Genomic DNA, 25,708 nt, shown 5'->3' on the forward strand with positions numbered 1-25,708 from the left:
GAAACGATTCCATGAAAGGGAACTTATCACCACAAGCCACTGCGCGCCACTGTGACATCTCAGCCAAGGGATAATCCACCTTCTCTCCTTCCGATTCTGACTCCCGCCCCTCCCTTTTTCTTTTTTTCTTTCTTTCCTCAGTACAGATCAAATGACGGAGATACACAGAGACGACGTATACTTCATCCCTAAGGATGTATTGCTATCAGCAGAGTCAGTATTTACTAGTAGTATTCCTAGTCTTCAGTGTACTCGAGTTGGGTCAATTGTGCATACATCAATGGATTTAACCTTATTACCGAGTATAGTAGTGAATAATTTCTGGTTCCCTTGTTGAAACAAAAAACTCTATTTCTCCACCTCGATGCCGATATAATCCGGTATAGGCAAGGAAAGAATCTCAAAAGTTAGTAAACACGAATGGTTTATGTTCTGCAATAACTTTTGGGGTACATATTGCCCTGAGACATCAGATAATTCTGCATTAGCTATGTACCTACCCGCGAGAGCAACCCAGCCACGCACACAATGGAGTCAAACCACAACTTCTGTAAGACACAATGCATGATTCCAAAATGTGTCAGGCTGTATTGCACAGCAGTGTATATCGTAGCTATTCTGTCTTGGACTTACTCAGTTACTTGACTGCTGTTTTACTTTCTTGGAACTAGGTCATCCCTTGCTTCACTTAGACCCTCATACGTTATGATCACGAATTTTCTTGCGGAGGTGTTCCTTATATGAGGATATTTTCAACCATTTCAGAAGCCTGACAAGGTTTAGAGTCGAGGGTCAATCATGGAGTCTTCAGTGGCAATCGTCCAATTCATACGCAACCACTACCTATCCCTGCGGTTCTACAGGTCGTACGAGCTTTTCAACACACATCCTCGATCTCCAATTCCCGGCCATCGTGCTCACCCAGGTCCAGTTTCAGAGTCCGTCCAAACAGCTCGAGTAGCATCTCGAAACAAACCTTGGTGATGGCGGGGTCATATCGCCCCTTGCTCAGTTCATCACGAATAAAAGCGTCTATCGGATGATAATGTCAGTCGGACCAATTTCAAAGGTGTTATTATCTCTCTTAATATAATGTGTAACGTACGTTGAGCCCAAGCCACCTCGTAAAAGCTAAACAAGACCCCCTTGTCTTGAAGTGTTTTACGAATTAGGTCTCTTCCTTCCGGGGGGACATGGTTATCGTTTTTTCCGAAGATCTAGCACTTCCGTTAGACTATTGCACAGATGGGTTTTCTTGAGCGAAAGGACCAAGTTGCCGAGAGCCATTCGAGACAAGTAGTTTCATATAGAACAGGAAAGACTTACCATTATCAATTCTCCTTTGATATCCTCTGCTCTAGCTAAGCTATCATCGTTTTTACCGGCAGCAAGGGTCTTGCTGTGGATGTCTGTTGCAAAGTAACACACTGCCGCCTTTACTCGACTATCTAACGCACAGCGATACGCAAGATGGCCACCAAGGCACATACCCGTCGCGCCCACACGACCAGTGCATGTGGGCAGTGACAAGAGATAGTCGACACACAGTGATGCGTCCTCATCGTACGCAGCTAATTTCTATATACTTGTCAGAGAACTTCTCTGTCAGGTCTCTTAGATTTCCAAAATGTTAAATATTATTATACCTTGCTGACTTTCCATTTGTTCCCTTTATCCGTGTCCTCGGCATTGTATTCCAATGGCTCTGGACCGGTGAATTCGTGATAAGTAGAGGGAGCAGCACAAATATATCCTTGACCAGCGATTTGCCTAGCAAACCGTGAAACAGGCCCAGTCACTATAGATGTTAGGACACTGAAAAGTTGGGGAGAGAATGACGAAATACCTTGATAGATCTCACTGAATACCACTACGCCAGGGAATCGGGCCTTAGGATATCCAGGGATAGTGGGATGGAATACATAGATGCCTTCATAGTCACCGCCATGTTAGCTAGGTGACCTCTAATCCTCAATGAAAAGACCCCATCTGAGCCTGCAAGCTCAAAGATGAATAGATAAATTGGTGCCTCACGCATGGTTCCATTCCCATCTGCCTTGGTTGGCACATCGTGGAAAGACTCTTGAATCAACATATCTACCTGAGACGGTATATAAATCGTACGATGATTTGCGGTTACAGTGATTGATTGATTGATAGGTATGGGCTGGGAGACTTAATGAGAATTTAGCTTTCAATTAGTTAGCTGCGGGCCTGCGGGGAAGATTGTCCGATAAGATCGAGGACCCTAGTCATGTGACTAGAGATGCAGGATGAGCTGCTTGCAATCAAAATAATCAGCTTGGTTAGAGAATGTAAAATGCCCGTGGTTTCGAATATACTTGGGAGTTATCTTTAGATTTGATACATTAGACTGGAAGAAGAGACCATCCGGGAGCCAAGAATACATCAAGAGCCAATCTATTAATAATATGCTTCTGGTCAATGCCGACATACGTATGCTGCTGTGCGTAAATTGCTCGATTAATTCCAATATACCTAATATATCGATTGGACTCCGCCTCCTGCCCTGCGACCAAGGCTATCATGTATAACGCCAGTTCCAAAAACCAGCCCACGTGTTGTACATCATTTTTTTCCTCGAGATTAGATATTAATAAAGAAATGGAGCAAGTTGATAAAGCACGTGTCCCAAAAGAAACCAATAATTTACATCGAAAGATACACATTAAAATCTGAATCAAGATTAAAAAGAACTCATTGATCGGGGAATCGAAGTGGATGCTCAGGCTCTGCACAATCACCATGAGAGGAATGCTCAGCAGAGTCGGCTTGTGAGTAATAAAGAAACATACTCATCCAATCCACATAGAACTTGGAATACTCTAGGTGGACCGTCATAAGTGTAGCCTTTCTAAACGTGTCCACTAGTAAGGCAGCTAGTTGACATTTTGCATGTACGGCTGTTTTCTCAAAACACGTACTTTATAATAGATCAGTCCGCATATTCCACGGCCAGTGATTTAGTGAGATTGAACTTACGGGAATGAAAAGATAAGGGACTCGTCTTTCATACTCTAACCAGGCTTCACCGTATTTGTTGCGACAGCGCTGGATATCTCGCAAAGCACGGTGAGAGATCATGCATGCAAAGAAAACAGGGTAGAACCAGGGGAATGGGCTTTTGAAGCCAGTGATAAGACCCCAGTTCAACGCAAAGAAAAGATCGCAAGTGTAGTGGATCTTACGGGCTTTGCCGTCTGTGCACGTGTCAGCTCAATTCATCTGCCATTGGTACTCAAGTATAGGAATATAGTTAACTTACACCAACCATCCACCAAGATCTTGGAGCCATCTTCAGCCGTGATGGTCTTGGGGTTTTCCAATGTTTGCCATGGAAGCTGCGGGAACGTATTTCGGAAGACCATAGTTCCGCGCTCCTGCTGACGATAACGGTTCTTCTGACTGTTGGTAGTATCCCAAACCCAATATACGAAGAGATATGCAATATAGAGGAATGTCAAGAAGTAGCGGTTCCAATGATAGGTGGCCGGGTCATGGTTGGCAAGGTAGATCGTGCAATGGCAGTAGCTTAAGGGCACGCCGGCAAGATTCCAGAAAATTAGCATGAAACCCCATTTTTCATAGTACATATCCCTGTCCTAGTGTTAACCGGCTAAGAATCGTTTTCTTCGCGGCTAGCAGAATCATGACTTACCAGGTTGACACTATGCACTCCTCGCCCTTGGAGCAGGCATTTGCGTATAGGAAATGCGCCATCAAAAGAAACCCTACCTCTCCAGAGACGTAGCCGTAGACTTCGTATTGTCTGGCCGCAGCGCCCATAGTGACAAAAAGGAGGATATACCAAGGGAGGCGGACTTCAAAGAACATCTTGAAATCCAAGATGCCGAACATCCGGGGATTGAGTTCGGCGCCCATGAAGAAGTCATAGATGGGATAACCTGTCATACGATGTTGAGCTCCACGTGCCAAAGCTGAGAAGTATGCAACAAAAGACACCAGAAATCCGGAGATGATGGCGACACTCATTAGAGAGCCAAACTCGTCGATAATAGTATATAGTTTGAAAATTCCGGTGAAGTGTAGTGTCAAAGCCAGCAAGATACTTGTGTAAAAAGACCAGACCGCAGAGCAATAATATGGCAGTTGCTTTCCTCCGAGGTGCGGCAGAGGGCGGCCCATAACAGTGATGCCCGGTAGGAGCAAGTAGCAAGCGCCCTCGAAAAGGAAAAACACCCAGTAGATAGTCCATGCCTTGATAGAAGGGAAGGCACCCACGTAGACTAAGTTGGCTAGGTGCGCGATGAAAGCTAACGTGCTCTGTCCTTCCGAGGCACGAGGGAACTTTCCATCGTAATAGACGGCACCAATCCACATGTAATACATTAGCATTGGAAACCCGATCATCATAGACAATACACCCCAGGAGCCACCAAATTCAAAGTGTCCACTGTAATCAACTTTGGGATCCTTGCCCTCTTCCCAACCGTCGACAATCCGAGGTTTCTTCTCCGTGGAGATGGTGTGTCCGTTAGTCGCAACTGTTTTCGCTTCCTCCTCCAAAATGTCTTCAGTCTTTGTCTTTCCGGAGGTGCGTCTACGAGTCACAGATTTAGATCCCCTCACCATGTCGACCGCGGAGTCGGATGTGTCGTCCGTGTTTGTCTCTGATGCCACAGCGCTGCTGCGAGTAACCCGACGACCTGGGGTCTCAATGAAACCGGGACGCTCCATTTTCCTGGTAATGAAACCAATTGATCAATAAGGCTGTTCGTATCGATGCGCACGCATTTTGGAAGCACTGAAAACATAGAGACACGCGGCGAAAAGTAGAGACTGTGGCAAGTCCTCTTGTCTGTTTCCGCATCCCCTTTCAACAGCAAAAAAATGTTACTTACTTGGGTGTTTTCCCCGTCTGAGAGCGCGTGACGGTCATGATATTGGAACCATATGAGGATTAGAATGATATAGAATAATTTGGAGTTGTTGAGACAAAGCAATTGGGTGAAAATATAAAGATGGTGGGAAAAGCCAGAGTCAGGGAGAAGGAGAATGTTTTGAACAACAATTCATTACTCCGTACCTTAGTTTAATTACCTTGTCGGGTAAGATTTTCGGCCATTCATCGTCCTTATAGCGTCCCCATAAGGTGCCTTAGCACTAGCCTAGTCTATGGACCTCTACCACTAAAGGTACTACCTAGCACCTTTCGAGACTACTTTCACCAAGACTTGGTTCAACGCCTTCACGATAATTTTTGAGCTCTAGCTGCGGAATACATAGCTAGTAGTACCTATGTGCATCAGGTTCCTTCAGTGCTCACGCCCCAACTTCAATATCTGGATAAATTACCATTCGAATAGATGCACACAATACAGCGGATGCTGGGTCTGGGTATATAATACTGATTAATTCGCGTGGCAGAGGAATTCTGTCAAGAAAAAGGATACCACAATTACCTAACAATGTCTTTCTATAACAAGGTGTCCGCGCTATATATCAGAAAAAAAAAATGCTTGCCCATAACATATTCTAGGTTAATAATTCAATATGTATACCTTTCACAGTATAACCGACCGTCAGACTCCTATCGTTGTCTCCTCCTGCCTACACTCCTTTAAGCAGAACATAACATGTCCAAAGGCTAAACCAATAGGTGAATCGGCAGTAAGAAGGAAAGTGCAAAGAGGGAAGAAAAGGCATGGAATACAGTATAGAAGAGCCAACCATTGGGGGTTTCCCTTCAGGCGCCTCTTTGAATGTTAGTCGACATGAGTGTGATCTTCTTGTTCTTTTTCTTCTTTCCGCCACCGGAAGTGGAAGGGTTATTTTCATTTGTAGCGGCTTGAGCCAGCAATTCGTGCTCCTGTTGGGCAAACAACTCCTCCTCCCACCCCTCAAGCCAACCATCGCGAGGAGCAGCCCCTAGAGGTGAACCTGCTTGCTGGGCGAGTGTTGGAACAGCGGCTGTCCCCCACACGGTGCGAACGCCTGGAGGACTGGTTGATGACGAATCAGCAGCTCCAGGATGTGAGGATTCGGGAGGCGATGTAGAAGAACCAAAATTTGAGGGGCCAGGGCCTGAAGCACCGCCCGTTAAGGGTTGGAAGTCGTGATCAAAGAACAAAGGGTCAGTAACGCTAATGCTTGACCTCCTATTGCGACGAACGGCAGCCCAATGTTTCTCATCCTCCTTCTGAGCACGAACCCGGTCTTTTTCTTCGCGAGCCTCTTTCTCCCTATTTCTCTTTCTTCTCCTCGCCGTTTCGGCCGCAAAGCGCTCTAAGATCTCTGGCCCAACCACATCCCGCCAGTCACATTCGAGAAAGTTTACTTCACACCCTTGTGGGAGATGACCGAGATATTTAACCCGCTTTCTGAGCTCATCGTCAACGATATGACCAGTGGATATGTGTTCAACGCGAGGAAGGATGGTCGCAGGGAACGATGAATAATCGCCGAATGCAGTCTTTAGAATGCGGATGTCAAGAGGCGAGAGATAGAAATGGGGTAGTGCTTGATAAAAGTAGAATGGGTGATCAGACGACGCTGAAACCCGACCAGTGCCAGGATCTCTCTGTTTGGCTTTCGCCGCAGGTACAGAGTTGATATTGACAAGATTCAACGCCTGTGTCATACGATCTGTTTCACTATATATGCCTGGCATAGAAGTTGCCACATCTGGGCTGGCATCTGGTTGCGCCGGCTGCTCAGTCGAGGTGACTTGTCCGGATTTAGAATCGTGCTGTGATTTGTAAATTATCGCAACCTCATCAGTCGGTGACTGAGCAAGACTGGAATCCTTTGGTATGTTGATCGCTGTAGGCTGCTGCGAGATACCTGGCGGGTTACCAATTCCCTTCACCTTTGTTTTGGCGTCATTGATGGCTGCAATCGCTTTTTGCGTCCATGTTGTCTCGTCGCCGAACAGGACCTCATCTTCTGCTTCTTGGCGGCGGAGGTCTTCTATCTCACTGTCATATTGGCCGACCATGTAGTCTTCGCCTCCTTTCATAATACGAGCATAATCAGCAACCTCAGCGGCATGGTACCATGGGATATCCTCATCCGGCCCGATACTTTCAGCACCGTCACGGGGCAGTGCCAGAGTGCTCCTTGGTTCTCTTTTCACGAGCCTCAAAACAACGTCGCCACCCTCAAAAGGTAGGTCACCTTCTTGACCACGAAACCATCGTACGGGGCGTGTTTCCGTAATATATATCGTGTCCCAACAAATAGGGCATTTTTTCCATCGTGGCTTCTTCTCAGGCAGCGAGTTTTCTTCATCGGTCGAGTGCATATATCTGATAAGGCAAGGAAGGCAAAATATATGGCCGCAACGAGCCATTCGAGGTGCTACTGGAGTAGATAAGCAGATTGGACAGCTGGCAGACTGAGTCTGAGCCGAGACTAAAACCTGAAGTACAGAATCCCAGTCCAGGTGGACGTCAGCGTTGGCTGCCTGTGCATGGTAGCCTCGGTTCGATGTCACAATAAACCGGTAGTTCGCATGGACGTAACGAGCTTTGTCCATGGCATGGTGTCCGGACCCTAACCCCCATGACGCATATCGACGAATGTTCCGCGGTGGAGGTTGATACTGAGGACGAGGGGGGAGAGAGAAATTCATTAGATGAGTGATGGACGTTTGTCCCTTTCGGCTGTTTGTCGATCTCATGATGGCCTGTATATTATCATGCTAGTTAACTCGCTTGGATCAACGGTGAAAGGTGTGTAAATGAGTTAGGGATAACCCACAGACTCGCTATACTCTTCATCATCTAGTAAACGAGGGCGCCTTTGTCGCTTATGTTGACTTTTCCGGGACTGGTTGCTTCTCGGAGTGTTTGTATTCCTCGATGTCAAGCCTGCTCCGAAACTACCAGAGCCTCCCGCGCGTCGTTGAGAACCGCTATCAATCGAGGAAGGGGAGTGGTATGTCGTAGATCCTGACTGATTCGGGATGTTGACTGCCTTCGAAGGGGTTGATGTCTGGCCAAAGTTGGACGACATTTCTTCCTTCCACTCCGATTCAATAAGATGCCCTTCTCCTACGGTGGGGAGGAGAGTGGAAAGCAGTGATTGGAAGGATAGCGCGGCAGAATTGAGCCTTTGCCGTCGACGCAGCAGACTCACAATGTCAAGATATGAAATAATGCAAGATAAGGATGGGCAGAATCATCACAGTGAGAACCCCGAGGGGCAGCACCAGGCGAGGAGAAGCACCAGGGTTCCCGATCCTTCTCCTAAAGAACGAGAGAGAGAGGGACAATCTCGAGGAGGGGCGAGTATGTCATTTTCTTGGCGGCATATAACTGGAGCCTCAGGCACGTGCCGCCCACCCAAAAAAACATCATCTCATCTCAGCTCCAACGCATCCTTCCCCGTTGTTCTGCTTGCCGCGAGTCTAGTTCGCCTCCCCTCCCCTCCCTCTCCTATTGCTGGTTCCTCGGGTATCTGTCTGAGGTATAGTCAATTATAACTTGATTGTTAGGAAGTGTCCTGCATCAGGTTGGTGTCTCTCACTCTCCTCTCCTTTAATCAATCGCGCATCTCCCAACTGATGAGTCCTTCAGGCCTCCACAGGACTACCAGCGCCAAGCTTTAGCCGACGATTTTCAATCCTAACTCACGGTCACCGGCCTGGAAGATAGGATGGCTGCATAGACGGGTGAAAAAAAGCCCCATCATCTTGGTTCCCCCGTCTTACATCGTATGGCTCCCATTGAGGCAACGCGTGGCTGAATAGTCCAGGCGACTTCCCGACGTGCCTAGACATGATGAACCCTCATCTGCCCGCGATGCCCCATGGGCAGCCACCCATGCCTACTCCCCGGCGGCAGCAGGACATTCCTTACTCTACAGGCCCCCCCAATATGCGCTCTCCTCCCGCGTACATGGGATATCCTCACATGAACGGCCATCTTCCCCCCGCTTATACACAGCAATATCCTCACTGGTTCCCTCCTTACCCTCAAATGCAGCCGCATCCACGCCCATTTCAGCCGCCGTATGCACCGATGTATGTCTCCACCTATCCTCCTCAACCTGCTATGGCTCCGGCTCCTATCCCACCCCCATCGCTCCCCATGCACGCCAGGACTTCAACTCCACTCCAGTCCACTATGTCTCCTGTTGGACCAGCGCCCGCTCCGATAAATATGCCAATGCAATCTCCTGCCGTCCTTCCCATCCACCCCACGACTAGCCCTATTATGTCTTCGCCTTCCGCTTCAGCCCCCGAGAATGCTCCCACGGTTGCTCCCACGGTTTCCACCCCCGTCAAGCCTTTCCGTGCGCCGGTAAGCTTTTTGAAGCGCCTCCTATAGCATAGTCCTCAATTTCTGACCAACATTTTCAGCTCCCTTGGCTCTCTGTTCCAGACCGTCCGTTCCCCGCCAGAGTTTCCCGCAGACGCCGAAAAAGCCGCGCCCTTCAGTCTTCTGTTTCGGTTGAACTGCCGGCAAAGGACACCCAGCAGGACGGCCATGATGGAAGACAAGGTGCGACGAAGTATGTAGAGCCGCATACTCAGACTCCGTCCGAACCTCAAACACCAACACTGTCTGTTGCACCATCGGTCGCGAATTCCACACAGCCCACCACCCCGGCTTCGGCTGTTCAATCTTCTGTCCGTCCTCAGTCGCAATCCAAAGGATCAAAGCCAGCAATTCCTGTAGTTCCTGTTGTCCCCGTTGTCCCGGGTCCTGGCGCTCCGCGACAGGAAACGAAAGATGATGCCAGCCGCTCGTCAGAAACACGAAAATCGCCCGGAGCAGTTGCCAATATCGCAAGTAGGACAGCTGAAGATACTTCTACCGAGCGCCCAATAGAACAGGGAGAGAGTACTACTTCGGAAGGTTCACCGAAACCACCCTCCCCTGTTCGTACAGCTCCAAAGTCCTGGGCGGACCTAGTTCGAGCCAAGAATCAATCGAAAAGTGCAGGCGTCACCGGTGCCTCATCTGCTGTATCAAACGGCGTGGTAAAACATAAGAGTGAATCTCTTGCAGATGTATTGGTGAACATGGGAGATGATGTCTCCCAGTATAGCGACAAGACTGCGTTTCTTGAGCCCAGGGGACTTGTGAATACCGGGAATATGTGCTATATGAACTCTGTATGTTACGACAATTACTGCAAACGTGTGAAAGCTCACTGACTTTTTGGACACAACAGGTTCTCCAAATTTTGGTTTCTTGTGTACCTTTTTATCAGTTCTTGGATCATATTGGCCGGCGAGCATCACATAGTTTCCAGAGTGACTTCCCAATGATTGATGCTTTGTTAGTATCACTATATTTGTTTGCCCGAGGATTGATACTAACTTGTAATTTGCTAGGATTATGTTTATGAAAGAGTTTCGTGTTATTGACGCTGCTCATTCTGAGGAACAGTTGAGGTTAAGGTTGAAACCCAATGAACTTGAGCAATATGGAGATGCGTTTATCCCAGAATTTGTTTATCAGGTGATTCGGCAGTTGCCACGCTTTCGAGACATGCGCGTACGCTCTTCCTTATTAATTCAGCCAATATATGCTCAGTTGACTAATTATCCAAACATACAGCGAGGACATCAACAAGATGCTCAAGAGTTCTTGGGCTTCCTTTTGGAGGAAATGCACGAAGAATGTGCTCGTGCCGCAAAGGATGCGCCATCGACGAAGACTGATGGTGCAGCATCTCTGAGCGAAGAGCCATCTGCAGCTGATGACGAGTCTGGTGATGGGTGGTTAGAGGTTGGTCATAAGCAGAAACCTGCGGTTACAAGATCTTCTGGTCACATGTCTTATGAATCACCTATCATGAGGATATTCGGTGGGCAAATCCGGTCTGAATTCAAAGTACCTGGGAACAAGACTTCTGTAACCTTGGAGCCTTACCAACCCTTACAGTTGGATATTGGTTCACCTGAGATCAATAACATTGTCGATGCTCTCAAGGGGCTGACAAAACCGGAGAGTATTCAAGGAGATTTCAACTCCTCGCGCGGCCCGAATGTCACAGCAACGAAACAGATCTTCATTGAGAATCTACCACCCGTTCTTATTCTTCACCTCAAACGCTTCCAGTACGATAGCGTTACCAGAGGGACCCAAAAAATCTGGAAGAAAGTTGGATATCCTCTTGACTTGGAGATCCCTCGCGAAGTATTACCTCCTAACAGGCGCAATATCATGATGGCCCAGGGTGGACTGCCCAAGTACCGACTCATTGGCGTCATCTACCACCACGGCAAGAACGCAAGTGGTGGCCATTATACTGTCGATGTCCGTCGCCAAGATGGTCGTGAATGGATTCGCCTTGATGACACTGTCATTCGCCGTGTCAGAAGCGAGGATGTTGCGGAAGCCGGTGGCGAAGAAGACCCCAAGGTGCTTGCGGCAGCTCTTGAACAGCATAAGCGCGACACCAACACGAATATCTATGAGCAAATTGATGATTTGGACCAGTCTGATAATGAGAGAGGTTGGAGTCAGGTCAATGGAACAGGCTCCGGTAATCACACAAGCAAAAAATCCACTTCAGCAGTTACCAATGGAGCTCCAGCGACGTCTAAAGCACCTTCCGGGACTAGGACTCCAATTGGACGATACGGGTCCAAGGACAATAAGGTTGCATACCTGCTGTTCTACGAGCGCATTGCATGATTTATGAGGAGCGCATAGGAGGAAATCTCGACAATCTCTTACTAAAAGATAAAAGCAAAAGGCCACTTTCAAGGAATTCTCGACCTAAATACACTGCTCCTACCTTATTATCTGCTGTAGCAGATTGTTCTACGTTTGATTATACCAATTATGCCTGATGGCACTCTCCATTTGGTATGGATTATCACTCATCAGAGTATCTCAGTTGACATTTTGTGTCGGTTGCTTGTTGTAGCGATCTCGGCGACCGACTACTTGTCCGAAACCACACACGCTTACAAAGATGACCGACCACTAAAGGGCCTAAAGCCTGTCATCATTGGTAATTCGGATCATCTTTGCAGCTTTTCAACTGATTGCTTAATTTTGTTTTTCTTTTTGTACCCCCCCCCCCCCCCTCTTTCTTGCTGCCTAGTGTTTTGCAACTTAAGCTGAACGTCCTCCACTTCCTCTTGCATCTTCTTCCAATTCTGTATGTGATGATATTCCCACCTACCGATTCATCTTCCTTGTTCTGCTTGAGTCTGTAATTGCGGTGTTGTATCTGGTGGAATGTTGCGCTGATATATACCCAATTTCCTCGCATAGCCCTTGGTTTGCTTCTCGGATGCACGTGGGTTTCTGACGTGTGGGCGTGGGATGGGGTTATAACGACTGCATGAATTTCCTTTACAATAGACAAGTCGATCGAGGGTGGGTGGTTGTCTGATGTGATTTGACGTGGTCGGCTGCTCCGTCCGGAAACGGGAATTCGGACGATGCTGCAACGAAACAAGATCCTAGCATTTACTGGTTCTTATGGAACGAACCAACCTTGTCGATGTCTATTTGACTCCTTTTTATTCTTTCTACTTTCCCTCCGATTTATCTATCTCCATCATCTCGCTATCATTCCTTATGTTCTTTAATGACGAGGTATGGTGGGGTCATGTTAGCGGTGAAGTGCAGGATATCATGGCGGTGTAGAGAGAGAAAAAGGAGGGATGGGATGGAGTTTTACGATGACCAAAAGCGTTTCCCTAGGGAATATCAAGTATTATTTCTACATTTGACCCATCATAGTCGTGTCGTGATCTTCCAATGAAAAGACCTTTTTGTTATAACTGAACAAAAGTTTACTGTTCTGAGCCATTCACATACTGAGATCATGACAATATCCTAAGACTTGTTCGTCTCTGGATAATCGTAGAGGTGCTTGTCGCCAATCTATAATCGTCCAGGCACAATAGCAAGGGTCACAGTACCCATATATGATGTGGAGTACAAAATCTCCACTGTACTATATGACCTTCAAAATATACAAGAATTGTAAAAATGCACCAGAGTAGACCTCCCCTTACCCAAAGAGTGTGCGATTGACATGTCTTGAACAATAGCAGCAACGGAATAAAGGCCCATCCATGTTGAATGTATCGGCAGATCAGTTTCCGCGGCCATCACACATCACATTGGCACTAGTGAATCAACGGCTACTACTCCGTACCTCCCAGCGTATTGCCGCCTGAGGTAGCCTCATTGCCAGGTTCTTGCATTACCAAGTTCACGGGTCTTTCGGGTTCTCCTTCATGTTTTGTACCTAGTTGCTGTTGATCCGTCAATTGTGCTCTTGCGACGGACCGGCCTATCTGCAACGTCGTAGACCGAGGTGCGCCGGGCCGTTTACGTCCTTGACTGTTGTCTTGTGTTGCAGTGCTGTGGGTATGCTGTACATTCGCGATCGGCACCGGCTCTGCCTCGGGCGTGGAACCAACACTGAGTGCGTGGGAGATGGTCCGCGGCAGATGATACCCCGCTTTCACCAACGGTATAGAAAGACCATGCACAACCTGTATGTCCGTTAGAAACTAGGCTCAACAAGGGTTGAAAGGTTAAGGTGCGGTTTACAATGCTGCAGATGACTAAGAACCAGACGACAACATCAACAGCCTCGGAAACCTTCTGTGCATCATCACGGACTTTGCCATCAACGATGATACCTTGTAAGAACTCTCGGCAGACCGATAGATAGAAGATGGCACCGACGCCAATGGGACCGAAAAATCCAACGAAGGCTGCTTGAAGAAGGTGCTCGATTTGGCCGATATACTTGTGCATTGCGAAGATGATCGGCATCCGGCGAACGAGAAGGATCAGGACTCCCAAGAAGATCAAGCGATAGATTGGGATAATATTGTTGTTCAGGAAGGAGGACCATGGGCAGACGGCACCGAACCACATAAATATGGCCAAATTCAAAAGCATATCAATGGTTGGTTGCAGTGAATCGTCCATCGTTTCGAGGCGGAACCAGTCACTATCGAAATCAGCATCATGAAGAGCCATAGTAGAAAGAGGGAAGGGCCGTTACTCCTGAGTAAAAACATTACCTGCTACAAAGCAAGCCAGAAGGTCGTCTGTTCCAATCATGCCGCAGGTACCCACAATAAAAAGCTATAGTCAACGCTGCGTCAGTAATTGCAGGGTGCTTCCAGGGGTAGACTTACTTACTGCAAGGGCGATAGCAAAGACGAGGAAACTCTCGCGGTCGACATAGCGCTTCTCTTCTGCCCAGTGAAGCAATTCTCTAGAAACCCAGCCGACAGTGATCCCATATACAACGCTTAATATCACTGTGTAAGCCCAGGTTTCGTAGAACCACAGTCCCATGGCTTTCCCGGCGCCTCCGCTATACCCGGCGCCTCCCATGCCCGTGTATTTGAGCAGATACATAGCAAAAAATAGAAAAGGATATCCAAGGCCATCATTGGCCCCTGATTCAGCAACAATGATCCTTTGAAGTGGCCGAGGGACATTCTTGTCCGCGAACTTACCTTTTACAATTGAGTTGGAAAGTACCGGGTCAGTTGGAGTTACACATGCGCCAATTATGAGAGCGTGTAGAAACTGAAAGTTAGGGATCATGGCCCAAATGACAAGACTGCTACATAGCCACATGGCAGCCATGCCAGGCCCCAGCAGTAATGATAGGCTTTTCCATTCTAGTTGCAGGTAGCGTTTAGGAAGTTGGACCCCGGCAAGTACCAACTGAACCCCAAGAACTAGTCTGGTGAAGTACATTGTAATCTCCTCCAGATTTTGTTCTGAGCCGAGCGCATATTCCTTAGGTCTTATAAAATTGGCTGCATGTGGAGAGAAGATAATCCCAGCCAATAATGAGATTACTGTCGTTGTCAGTGGCGTTGGCGGTAATCTATACAGAGGGTAACGAACATGCTTCAGACAAATAAAATCTCTCCTTGAACAAGTAGGAAACTAAGCCAAAGACCGAGATAAACCCACCCAACGTGGCGCAGACAATGTTGAAGTTGATCAACGCAAGGGTCGGCATGATTCCCCTTCCAGAAGCTTGTGAGATCCTTTAGTCACGGGTTGTCTGGAATGTAGCTTCACGATAGCGCAACAGCAAATCCGTAGGTGCGTCTACCTAAGGGCCTCAAAAGTTCTCTTCAATGTTTGTCAGAGTCACAAGCCAAATGATGGAAAATCCTTAGTTTTGATGCCCAGAGATAAAAGGCGCTGTCTTGGATTGATAAAATTGCAAGCATATGTTATTCAACCATAGTATAGATCTGCCTGACTGTAGGAATCACTGTCATCTGAGACGTCTGCACGTCTACACTCGGGAACTCAAACAGGAATGCTGGGGTGCGGCCGAGACTTGACAGGTTCAGTGACACCACACACACAGAGAGAGAGAGAGCAAGACAGCTTCTCTCGAGGTAAAAAAGGAGGTGTACACGAAGAAGTGCTAAAGCCGAAGGCCGGTACGAAGTATTTTCAACGTGGGGGATCACAGAGGTGGAGAGGGGACCAAAATCAAAAGACGAAATCAATTGATAATAGATTAAATCTGGGGACGATTAAATTTAAATCGGGGCCGGAGCTTGTTCTTGTGACTTGCTCGACTTTACCCTAACGGGAAGTAGATAAATAGCCTAGCAGACTGGCCGGTAATTCTACTAAGTAGTACGTACTACTAGTCGTACGTGAGAATTATGTGATCAATTTTATCGATTATTATTTCTCCTAGTCGTACGTGAGATTATGTGATCAATTTTATCGATTATTATTTCTCTCATTGGATTCGATAATGTATTTCCATCCCAGGATATCATCATGGTGGTATGTCAGTTCCCAGACCACTTTCATAAAGACACAAGATAAAAAGAGCCCTGACTCCTTTAAGGACAGACAACAAAGCATCATAGTCATCATCATCTGAGAAGGGGAAGAAAAAAAAGAAAAAAAAAAAAAAAAAAAAGGAAGAAGAAGAAGAAGAAGAAGAAGAAGAAGAGTAAAGAGTGAAGGGAAACGAGGTGGCGAAGTATAGGCCAAGAAACGGAGGGTTAAAAAGGCGTTATCGAGTTAGATATCATCGTCAAATATTTCATCGGGGATATTCTTGGCCGCTTCCATAGCTGCTGCCTTTTCAGATACCCCCCGTTGCGCTCCATTAACAGCCAGACGGTCAGCTGCCTCATTTCCCGGGTCCGAATTGTGCCCCTTAACCCACTCGAATAGTGTCTTAACTTTAAGCTCATCCCGCTCCTCGATTTTGACACGAATTGATTCGACTAAGTCCTTGTTCTCAACCGGTTTGTTATCCGACGTAAGCCACTTATTGCGCTGCCATTTGACATACCACACCGTCACACATTTTATCGCATACTGACTATCTGTGAAGATTGTCACATCTCGATGACGTGGAGCTATGTCAAGAGCTCGAAGGATAGCTGTCAGTTCTGCACGCTGGTTCGTCTGACGGCTACCTTTCAGGGGCTCCGAGACATTTCTGCTGGGGAAAAGCAGCGTCAGTAAGGTGACAACCAATAGAAATGGTGGCGACAAAAGAGTAACAAACCTGTTGTCCCCGGGTCCGAAATAAACGCCAACTCCCGCCGACGCAAGCGCTCTGCCATTCTTCAGCGAACTACCATCCGTATAAATTCGCAACATCCCGGGAGGACCAGTTGCCTTCGTCTTTGTTACACTTTTCTGCTCCTTCGTTTTATAGACCACCTTTCCTGATTTTGGGTCCAAAAGTACGTTTGGGTCGAACCCATCCTCTGCCCCGGGAGGCAATGGGCCATCCCCTGGCTCTATGGGGGAGCCTTGCTCGTCCTTTGGTACGTCGCTCAATATCCCGGGTGCTCCAGGGAGTTTCTGTATCTCTGAAGTGTTCCCAGCGAACGAAGCACCATTGGCTTGACCCAGTTTTACAAAGGCTTCGGCCTCTTCCTTTGTGGAAAACTTCTTATAACGCGGTCGTGCGAATCCCTTGATCTGCTCCTGAGCTTTTGCCCAGTCGGTATAAACACCGGGTACTCGCCCACGCTGTATGCCGTAAAATCGACTAGGTTCTGTGCTGGAAGTAGTGGCGCCCGGCGCTGGCGGTAGTTTTGAGCCTGTAAGGAATGCATTTGCCTCTTCTAACGTCGAGAATGCTTGAACTGGAGCCTCCGTTAGTCGGGCACCCGCACATCATATCAACGCGGTATAGAGTCCCTTACACACTGCACCTTTGTACCCGGTTACCTGGGTCAAGCAGTCATTCCATGCATAGTAAACCCCAGGTTGATATCCCGCCTTGACCGCGTAATATTTCCCTGCGGATCCTCGTTTGCGCTTGGTACCAGCTGTGGATGTCGGAGTCGATTGTACACTCGGAGACGGTTTTGTGGCAGGACCGGGAGGAGGGGATGGAGTAGCGTTCGTCATCACGTTGCGCCGGCCAGCAGGAGTTGAAAGGGAAGTTTTCCGTAATAGAGGTCTGGCTGCTGGTCCAGGCCGAGGAGGTAGGTGTGAATAGAAAATTCTTGGCAGCGTTGTCAAGCTTCGTGAGTCGGTGGAGTTCAAAGTTGGAATGCAAATTCTCGGCCTGCAGCTCCAAATGGAACTTGAGTGTCCCAAGTTCGGAGCTACCAGGCAAGCCCAACTGAAGCCCGTATTGAAAGGATACGTATATTGACTTTAAACTTGAATGAACCCTAGGCAGTCTCGTGGGCTGGAACACGCTGAGACTCTGATGTTGTTGGGGTTAGGAAGTGGTGCGGGCTTTGGGGAAGGAGGATGATCGCCGAGACAAGGAGGAGCAGGAGCAGGAGGGGGTGAAGGGAAAGGAAGAGGGGAACCATAAATAATTCTCATATGGGTATTGTTTTGTTTGACCAGCTCTTGATCTTTTTTTTTTTTTTTTCTCTCTCCTTTTGATTCATAAAAAACCACCTCATTTCCTGTCGTCCAATTTGCTGAATTAAGCATTTAAATTTCAAATTGAAGTCATTCTTAAGCCAACTAAACTGCAGCGTAAGTTTCCAACTCTACTCGTTCGTGAATATATAATGCTATCGTATATAAAAAATATATATATATACACCCACACACTGCTATGCCACACCGTATGGTCTGAGCCCAGCTCTTCAAATACTTTCAGAAGAGATAAATGAACTCGATTGTTTCGACCCCCGCTATACCGGTTATCCACGGTTTGTCATTCCCAACCGCAGTCGCGATCTTTATGGTTATCCCCCAGTTTAGAAAAACATTATCCAAGGTTGACACGCGCAGCGATCAGGACGCGATATGAACAATGCCCGCAACTATCGAGATTGCTTTTGCTGCGGGAGCCAAACATGTACTATGAAACTAACAAGGCTAACTACATTTCGAGGTTGATACCGAAGACTCACTAAGACTCAAACAACTCTTGAGCACTGGGGGGCTTTCACTTTATGAATCGAAGCGGGCTTCTTCCCAAAGTTATGTATGTCTAGCTGACGTAGTACGTCTATATTCTCGCTACCTTAGCTAGCTAGCTTAATGTCTCATAGTCAACCTTGAAGTCATATCCACTCTGTTGTTCACGGTTTCAACGCAACAAGCTGGACTGGGGGATGTTTAGCCACATGGTGTTTAAGGTCAATTATTAGCCGTGCTGATACAGGACAGTATAACATAGCCAGTCGGCAGTCACTGAGACACTATAATCATGAAGAATAGAAATTCTGTATACCTGAGCCATGCAGGGTAAGATAAGTTTCTTTCACTTTGACTAGCTTTGCTTATATTCACGGTATCTGCACAAATAACACCCGATTCAATTCCGTGTCAACAAAAAACCATAGAAATAGCCTGGCTTTAGCTCAGTGTTACCTACCGAGTTTCTCTATCTTACTCTGTCTGCCTAGGATCGGGCTCATGCTACCTAGTGTATATAACTTCGTCTACTTTATCAGCGCTCTTAGCACTAAAAGGAAGACGAAGACGCCCTCTAAAAGACCTCCTCTGCCCCAATTGACAGTGGTATAGTAAGCTAATCTTCTCAACACAAGGTGTAATTGAAGAGCGGTCCCAGTGAATGAGTGAATGGAAGTGAACACCCAGCCCATAGTGCTAACCTTGGAAATCGGTCAACACCCCTACCAGCCTCTAATCGCGCCATTGGAGATGCTTTCTGATCCTTTTTTAAAATGACAATCTCCCGGTCCTCAACAACTGACAACATTCTGCATATACATCACCGATAACGTGCGATTCTATCATCTGTTTGTCTCACCATTGAAACGGGGTATCAGGGATAAGTGCCTGGGAAAACGTCCCTAACTAGCTTCTTTGCAAGGCTGTCTCCAAACAGTCATGATTTAGAAGGGGTATGTAAAATATCAAGAGAATTCTGGTGTACGAAGTCAGCTTTGGACCTTTAATCCCAGAACTGCAACAGAACTAAAGAGCAGCAGGTAAGCTTGGCCCGCCTCCTCTAATACTGCCCCATGTTGAAAGTCATATATAACATACCGCGTTGTCAGATGAAGGACACCGCATCCTAACAGGGTAGCCTATGCGCAGTGACTGAGAAAACCGTGGACAAAATGAATGGCACCACTGCAGAGCCTACTTACTCCTACCCACCTCGCCCAACAAGGACCTCCTTCAATATTACACGCGAGTTGCACGTTGTCTGCTTACTGGATGATGCTGAGCGGGTTACTGAATTGCTTGCGATGGGAGCAGATTGCGATGCCGTTAGCTACGCTGGCTATTCTGCGCTTGACGTCGCTGACTTGCTGAACCGAGTGAGCATTGTCAAATGTCTTTTGGCCCATGTGAATATCCAAGAGACCGGGATGCTAGAGCTCATGTACGCTATCCGTCAGGGTAGATCGACTGTTGTACGAGCTTTACTGGAGATGGGTCTTAATGACCAGCTCCAAGACGAGGCGCTGTTCCGTGGAGTTTTCCTCATGGCCTGCTATATTGGAACGACTTTTGTCGTCAATGCTCTGGTCAAATATGGGCCGGGTCTTTTTATCTCTCCTTTCGAGGATATGTTTGTTCATGTTGCCATGTTTCTGAACAATACCGAAGTAGCTGATACGATTCGCGATATTGCTGACCTTGAACGTCGCAAGATGCTCAGAGATGTCGAGGTATGTGGTCCAAGAGGAAGCTCACACAGCTCAAAACCTGGCCAACACTAACATTGGGCTAGGCATATATGCTTCCAAATGCGTACTTGGAGGCGACTGAGGACACCGACAAGTTCTTTTCTGATTTTCTGCATGACTCTAACTCACCTGACTTTAATGCATCTCCTGAGCACGATGAGCAGTTGTTTATCGATTCGTGACTTTGATCAGCTCTTCTGCTGAAGGTGAGATAATGTAGGGAAAGCCTTGTTGAACCTATCATGCGGCCATGTTTTGATTCTGACTGAGATGGGGAAATTGGCTGTTGAACTTCTTCCAGGCATCTTTATTGCCGAAGATAGGACTGCAGACCTACTGCGCTTGAGGGGTATGTGACAAGAGGAAAGATATGTACAATAACATAACGGAATACAAGTTGTAATCGGGGGCTCACGCAATAAACGGTGACATTCCAGAGAAAAAGCAACTTGAGAAAGGACAAATTTGATAATGTTTTCATTAGATTTTCGCCTATGAATTGCAGTCCTTGCGACACATACTGTCTGTACAAAAGCGAGGTTTTGATACCCTAGTGTTACCCTGGTACAGTTACTACTAGTAGTAGTGGAGTATCATTACATGTGCCCTGATGAGTCGGCCTTTTTCCAAACCGATGCCGTATGTCATGAGCACTCAGTCCCTTTTGGTGAATTCGAAAAATAGTAACTATTACCTACTATATGGATCGCTATTGTTCTTACCGGTGAAGAACACGGCATGATTGCCAAATCGGGACGCCGACTGATTCACACAATGCTTCGTGAGTCATCGATGCCTCGTATTGAAGGCCACCTCAATGTGGAGACGGAATCCTTACTACGTTACTTCTTTTGGAGGGGCTCTTCATCACCTACTAAGTAGTATATAACCAAGTTATCACGACTTCTACGTGTTTTATCCCCCCTAGATGATCACATATACCCAATATCAAGATATAGTACTTTCTTGAAGACGTCCTGATTCTCATCTGTTTAATATACGCCATCATGGCCGACAGCGAAATATCACCAGAAACTATACTATCGGAGCTCTCCACGACTCCATATGTCTGCTCATCTGTTGAGCAATTAAGCGGTGGGACCGCCAACTTCGTCTTTCGTGGCACTCTGCTTCGTCCACGTCAAGATGGAACCACAACCGTTGTCATCAAGCATACAGAGGACTATATAGCATCAAATCGCGAATTTAAATTATCCGCCCAACGCTGTGTACCTGTTCCTGTCCTCTCACACGACGAATTATCTTGGCTAATACTCTAACATCCAGCTCATCGAAAAATCCATTTTAACCTCACTTAATAACTTCCCCAGCTCGAAAATCACGAACGATGAAGACGCAACCAGCCAATTCACGGCAAAAACACCCCATATATACTCATTCAATCCGCTCACCCACACCCAAGTTATGGAAGATCTTCCTGACTCCGTAGATCTAAAATCATTTTTTGTGTCGCCCAGCTCAGCTCGAACTGTGCCCCGTGAATGGGCGGTGTCTCTTGGCCGGGCATTGGGGCACTGGCTGAGTTCCTTTCATTCATGGGCCAAGGAGCCGGCACAGGCTGATGTGGCTCTGGAATTAGAGCAGAACCACTTCTTCCGGGATTTGAAGTTCAGCATAAACTATGATAATTTGATAAACATGGTCAGCAAGTACCCTGAGATACTGGAGGGCAGCCGAGCCGTTTTCGAGAAGGTCAGGGATATGGCAAAGAGTGAGTCGGGAAGGAAAGATGGAGAGGGATTTGGAGTGATCCATGGGGACTTCTGGTCGGGGAAGTAAGTACCGCTGTATCTTTCTCTTTCCTATCCCCGGCTTACCCTTCTTTTTTATCTATTTATTTTTATTTTTATTTTATTTTATTTTTTTTTTTTTTTTGGCCTCCCTCCAGGTTCAACAGGAGAAGCAGGGTTACTAATAATGTCAGTATCATACTTCCGAAAACTTCACTGGATACACAGTACTCTAACACTCCCTTATTCATCATCGACTGGGAACTCGCTCAGTGTGGTACTCGGGCTCTTGATCTAGGCCAAATGATGGCCGAGTTGTATGAGCTAAAACACTACAAAGATATCGATGCTGGAGTGTGGATTATTCAGGGTATCACGGAAGCGTATCCTGCTTTGAGTGAAGAAATGGCATTCCGGACGTTAATTCACGTAGGGACCCATTTGATCTACTTCGGCAGTACGGTCCCTGGATGGGGGACAGACGGGCAGATTACTGATGTCGTGAGGCTGGGGAGAGATCTTATTGTCAAAGCCTGGGAGAAAGATAAGAGTTGGTTCAAAGGAGGGGTGTGGGAGTGTTTGTTCAAGAAGTAGGGGAGCTCTGTAGTTCGGTATATTCTGCTTATAGTGAAGATACGGGCATTATGTAGACACAGTTCTTTACTCACGACTTAGCTGTAGGAGGGAAATGTCCGTCAAACTATCATACAGATGGATCGTTACTATATATTCGCCCGCTGGGTGAGTATCCAGTTCCTGATCAGTGAACAGTCCATTTCTATGGATAATATCCCCCACCCTCAACTGTGACTGACCATTTATGTCGAGCATACTCGCGAATGGGGAGACATGCTGGTCGTTCGGCCGGGGACAACAACGCCGTAGCCCAGGACCCGTTCAACCCATCAAAATGCGTAGAAAGATCGTATATGCTAAGTTGAACCCAAACATGGAACGGTATAACACCCTTGCAACGCTTGGAACCTATACGAGCCCGGATGCTTCGATCAAAATTACCTTGAGAAGGCTGGTGGCAAGCACAGTTGTATTATTCTGGTAGCAGCAGCTTGAACGTGGAGATTCTTTACAGAGTAGGTGGAGATGAGAGGAATGTAGTTTTGGTGAAGATACGTGGGCGTTGATGGTGACAGGGTGGAGAAGAGGAAGAGTAGCTGATTCTTGAACTATAAGCTAGAGCTATATATGGAACATTTGAGAGATCGAACGGGATGATATATTTGAGGACAACGACCTGACGGTTTGATCGCTTCACAGACTAAGAGAACTTTCAATCGTCTATAATTACGCTATTCATATATACACCTTAGCGGACACACTTGTTCAGTTTTTCCTTTTTGCTCAGATGACGCATATCGACAAATCGAATGGCCTTTGTTTAAATAGTTCTGTATGGTTTAAATTGTATGGTATATGCCGTAGACCTGTACATACAAGCGACTTCTCCAATCAAAGCGAGTAAACAGCGCACTATAACACCACTTATACGTCAGTGGCCACATCATCTATAATTTCGCTCGGAAAACGCTCCGTATGGATTCGAGGCCTGATGGACCATTATAAACCTGTTGCTCAAGAAGACGGGTATTGATCTATATAGCGTAAGCATCGGAGTATGTCTGATGAGGAACCTCGCTGTCATTGGGATAGTAACGAAGGGGTCTTACATGTTGGGGGCCCAGCTTATCCACAGTTTCTACACCAAGTAACCGCATGCATGTCTTGCTCTCGTCCGCCAGTACTAAGCCTCGGTCAGTCGTTTGTTTCTTAAAATCCAGGGTTCCAAACATACTCTGCAGGGTTCGCTTGACACCATCGACACCGCCGGCCCCAAGGCCCCACAGGGCGGGTCGCCCGATTCCCACGGCCTTCGCCCCCAAGCATAGTGCTTTTACAACGTCTGTACCACGCCGGATGCCGCCGTCAACCCAAACTTCCAATCTATCGAATACTTCCGGGCAATATTTTCTGATTTCCATCAACGTATGAACTGCCGGGGGAGCAGTGTCGAGAGCACGGCCGCCGTGATTCGAAAGAATAATGCCCTTGACTTGAGGTGTATGTAGAGAAGCAATATAGGCATCCTCATGAGTTTGTAGGCCCTTTAGGATAATTGGCAAGTTAGTACGCTCGGCCAACCATGGTAAAGTTTCTTTCCAGGTCAGTGAGGGATCTGTTCCAGCGAAGAGTTGTTTCCCAACACCGCCAGAAGATTGATTAATCCGAGAGGTTTCATCTTCAGCACTATCTGCTGCCTTTGCCGCGCTTGGAACTGGAGCTGATGCTCCGATAGCATTTCCCCGCTCGTCATCTTCTCTTTTGCCCGGCACCGGGGCATCCAGGGTCAAAACAATGAACTTGATTTGCTTGAGTTTGTTTATCCGTGCCAGCATCGCTTCGCTCTTCTTGCGATCAATTTGGACATAAATCTGCCATCCAAATACTTGGTCGGGAGCTGCATCTTTTACAATTTGCTCTGGTGTCATAGATGCGTTGTTTGAGATAACCTGCATGGCTCCAAAGCTGCGGCAAGCTTCGGCGATACCTGCCTCACCAGCCGGATGGCCCAATCGAGCCATCGCGGCAGGGGACACATATATTGGCATTCCTAACTTATGTCCCAGCAACGTAGTATCCAAGTCGCATTGTGTGCAGTCAATGAAAACCCGTGGCCGTAAGAGAATTGAGCGGTAAACTTCCGTGTTGAAATGTTTGGAAATTTTATCATCAGAGGCGGAATAGTAGTAGGCCCATGCCTTCTTGCTCACGTTTTTTGTAGCCACCTGTTCGATGTCGTCCATGTTGAGAAGGGACTCCATCGGGGGTGGACCCTCCGTCTCATCGCTTGACGAGGGTATTGGCTCTGCCTGTACCTTCGGAAGTGTATCTGGATTGACAGTACCAAGCATCGCTTCTGGCTTCAGGTTTTCTTCTAAAATGCCCGGGGGGTGAATGGGATCGTATTCTTCGGTTGCATCCTTTCCTGCGAGCTTCAAAATAATTTTGGAACCACCGGGGTGCTCGGAGAGGAAGTCGGTGACCTATAAGATAAATTATTCTTAATTAGTTTGAGGCCTAACATGTATAGATTCAAGATTTCTTTCTTGGATAAGATCATACATTGTACACTTTCCCATATAGGATCACCCAGCAACTGTCTGGGGTATTATGTTTCGCGACTGAACGGTTGGTTATCAGTTAGTGCATCAGCCTGGAAATATTTCATCAAAGTAGAAGAGTGATAACATACCTTCCGCCGCATCGAACACTTTGGCCATCTTGCGTGACCAAGCACGGTTGTATCTTCAGAACTGGTTCGTGGAATTGAGATGTGGCAGGGCTGGATAAAGATTCGAGAGATGAAGAGTAGCGAAAGGGGAGAAAAAAGAAGAAGGTATGTCCTTCAGAGAACGGGACTCCTAAGTCATGTACCCGACCGACCTAGACTCGGCAACAGGCTACTCGTTGTTAGCCCCATTCAATGACCGAGCGTGCAATGTGCATAAATAGGCTGATCGGACTTGACTCCGACCAGGCGCCGTGTGGGGAAGTAAGGCCCAGCCTTGGGAGGAGGAAGACGTACAGTATGGGCTGCGGCTATTGAGATTGCTTCATTTGGTAAATTTGATAGCCGACGGGCCCGCTATTTCTTGCGGATTAGAGAACCTCGCGCGATGATTGGTGGATAAATGGTTTCTAAGTTCCAACGAGTTATGACGTTTTATCTTTGATCGTTATGTGGTGAAAATAACATGTATCAATCGCAAAAGGGTATGTTTGAAAATGTCGGTATTCATGTTCTATGTGTCGCTGGACAAAGCAACTTTGAGCTACTAGTACTAGTTGGGTCCTTCCCTCA

At 47.1% G+C, this 25,708-nt stretch overlaps 8 protein-coding genes across 8 annotated transcripts; 3 read left to right on the plus strand and 5 right to left on the minus strand.

Moving 5' to 3' along the window:
- Nucleotides 1-877: 877 nt before the first annotated feature.
- F9C07_4097 (c-24(28) sterol reductase) lies at nucleotides 878-4,719 on the minus strand (the record flags this gene model as incomplete). The annotated part of the gene is made up of 8 exons (XM_071511171.1): nucleotides 878-1,032; nucleotides 1,106-1,217; nucleotides 1,327-1,578; nucleotides 1,647-1,798; nucleotides 1,847-1,930; nucleotides 3,000-3,221; nucleotides 3,287-3,618; nucleotides 3,680-4,719. 8 exons carry the CDS (start codon nucleotides 4,717-4,719, stop codon nucleotides 878-880), a joined length of 2,349 nt encoding a protein of 782 aa, XP_071366484.1.
- Nucleotides 4,720-5,728: 1,009 nt separating this feature from the next.
- Nucleotides 5,729-7,998, minus strand: F9C07_4098 (putative RING finger domain protein; the record flags this gene model as incomplete). Its single annotated transcript, XM_041292043.1, has 2 exons — nucleotides 5,729-7,669; nucleotides 7,744-7,998. The coding sequence occupies 2 exons, from the start codon at nucleotides 7,996-7,998 to the stop codon at nucleotides 5,729-5,731; spliced, it is 2,196 nt and encodes a 731-aa protein (XP_041146354.1).
- Nucleotides 7,999-8,122: 124 nt separating this feature from the next.
- On the plus strand, nucleotides 8,123-11,636 carry F9C07_2202923 (uncharacterized protein; the record flags this gene model as incomplete). Its single annotated transcript, XM_071509547.1, has 5 exons — nucleotides 8,123-8,273; nucleotides 8,740-9,287; nucleotides 9,320-10,105; nucleotides 10,165-10,271; nucleotides 10,328-11,636. The coding sequence occupies 5 exons, from the start codon at nucleotides 8,123-8,125 to the stop codon at nucleotides 11,634-11,636; spliced, it is 2,901 nt and encodes a 966-aa protein (XP_071366485.1).
- Nucleotides 11,637-12,020: 384 nt separating this feature from the next.
- On the minus strand, nucleotides 12,021-15,514 carry F9C07_2283602 (putative Na/H antiporter). The gene is made up of 5 exons (XM_041292045.2): nucleotides 14,847-15,514; nucleotides 14,124-14,797; nucleotides 13,984-14,066; nucleotides 13,521-13,929; nucleotides 12,021-13,462 (listed from the first exon to the last, which is right to left on the minus strand). Exons 1-5 carry the CDS (start codon nucleotides 14,962-14,964, stop codon nucleotides 13,109-13,111), a joined length of 1,638 nt encoding a protein of 545 aa, XP_041146356.2. The 5' UTR covers nucleotides 14,965-15,514; the 3' UTR covers nucleotides 12,021-13,108.
- Nucleotides 15,515-16,001: 487 nt separating this feature from the next.
- On the minus strand, nucleotides 16,002-17,354 carry F9C07_4102 (putative ribonuclease H; the record flags this gene model as incomplete). Its single annotated transcript, XM_071511172.1, has 3 exons — nucleotides 16,002-16,431; nucleotides 16,498-17,086; nucleotides 17,147-17,354. The coding sequence occupies 3 exons, from the start codon at nucleotides 17,352-17,354 to the stop codon at nucleotides 16,002-16,004; spliced, it is 1,227 nt and encodes a 408-aa protein (XP_071366486.1).
- Nucleotides 17,355-19,504: 2,150 nt separating this feature from the next.
- F9C07_2232730 (uncharacterized protein) lies at nucleotides 19,505-20,262 on the plus strand (the record flags this gene model as incomplete). The annotated part of the gene is made up of 2 exons (XM_041292049.1): nucleotides 19,505-20,062; nucleotides 20,125-20,262. 2 exons carry the CDS (start codon nucleotides 19,505-19,507, stop codon nucleotides 20,260-20,262), a joined length of 696 nt encoding a protein of 231 aa, XP_041146358.1.
- Nucleotides 20,263-20,600: 338 nt separating this feature from the next.
- On the plus strand, nucleotides 20,601-22,933 carry F9C07_1549314 (kinase-like domain-containing protein). The gene is made up of 3 exons (XM_041292050.2): nucleotides 20,601-21,309; nucleotides 21,368-21,876; nucleotides 22,026-22,933. Exons 1-3 carry the CDS (start codon nucleotides 21,088-21,090, stop codon nucleotides 22,423-22,425), a joined length of 1,131 nt encoding a protein of 376 aa, XP_041146359.1. The 5' UTR covers nucleotides 20,601-21,087; the 3' UTR covers nucleotides 22,426-22,933.
- Nucleotides 22,934-23,354: 421 nt separating this feature from the next.
- On the minus strand, nucleotides 23,355-25,127 carry F9C07_2232732 (FMN-dependent dehydrogenase-domain-containing protein; the record flags this gene model as incomplete). Its single annotated transcript, XM_071509918.1, has 5 exons — nucleotides 23,355-23,441; nucleotides 23,517-23,590; nucleotides 23,642-24,890; nucleotides 24,970-25,028; nucleotides 25,100-25,127. The coding sequence occupies 5 exons, from the start codon at nucleotides 25,125-25,127 to the stop codon at nucleotides 23,355-23,357; spliced, it is 1,497 nt and encodes a 498-aa protein (XP_071366487.1).
- Between the last annotated feature and the right edge of the window lie 581 nt (nucleotides 25,128-25,708).

Source organism: Aspergillus flavus, chromosome 4 (genome assembly GCF_009017415.1).
Source record: "Aspergillus flavus chromosome 4, complete sequence".
Lineage (NCBI taxonomy): Eukaryota > Fungi > Ascomycota > Eurotiomycetes > Eurotiales > Aspergillaceae > Aspergillus > Aspergillus flavus.

Excerpts from the sequence above, each read along its gene's own strand:
- F9C07_1549314 (XM_041292050.2), top strand. The coding sequence starts at position 21,088 with ATGGCCGACAGCGAAATATCACCAGAAACTATACTATCGGAGCTCTCC. Across the intron at positions 21,310-21,367 it reads AATTATCCGCCCAACGCTGT|CTCATCGAAAAATCCATTTT; the intron begins GTACCTGTTCCT and ends TCTAACATCCAG. Across the intron at positions 21,877-22,025 it reads GGGGACTTCTGGTCGGGGAA|TATCATACTTCCGAAAACTT; the intron begins GTAAGTACCGCT and ends TAATAATGTCAG.
- F9C07_2283602 (XM_041292045.2), bottom strand. The coding sequence starts at position 14,964 with ATGCCGACCCTTGCGTTGATCAACTTCAACATTGTCTGCGCCACGTTG. Across the intron at positions 14,798-14,846 it reads ATTTTATTTGTCTGAAGCAT|TAATCTCATTATTGGCTGGG; the intron begins GTTCGTTACCCT and ends TGACAACGACAG. Across the intron at positions 13,930-13,983 it reads GGTAATGTTTTTACTCAGGA|TGACTGGTTCCGCCTCGAAA; the intron begins GTAACGGCCCTT and ends TGATTTCGATAG.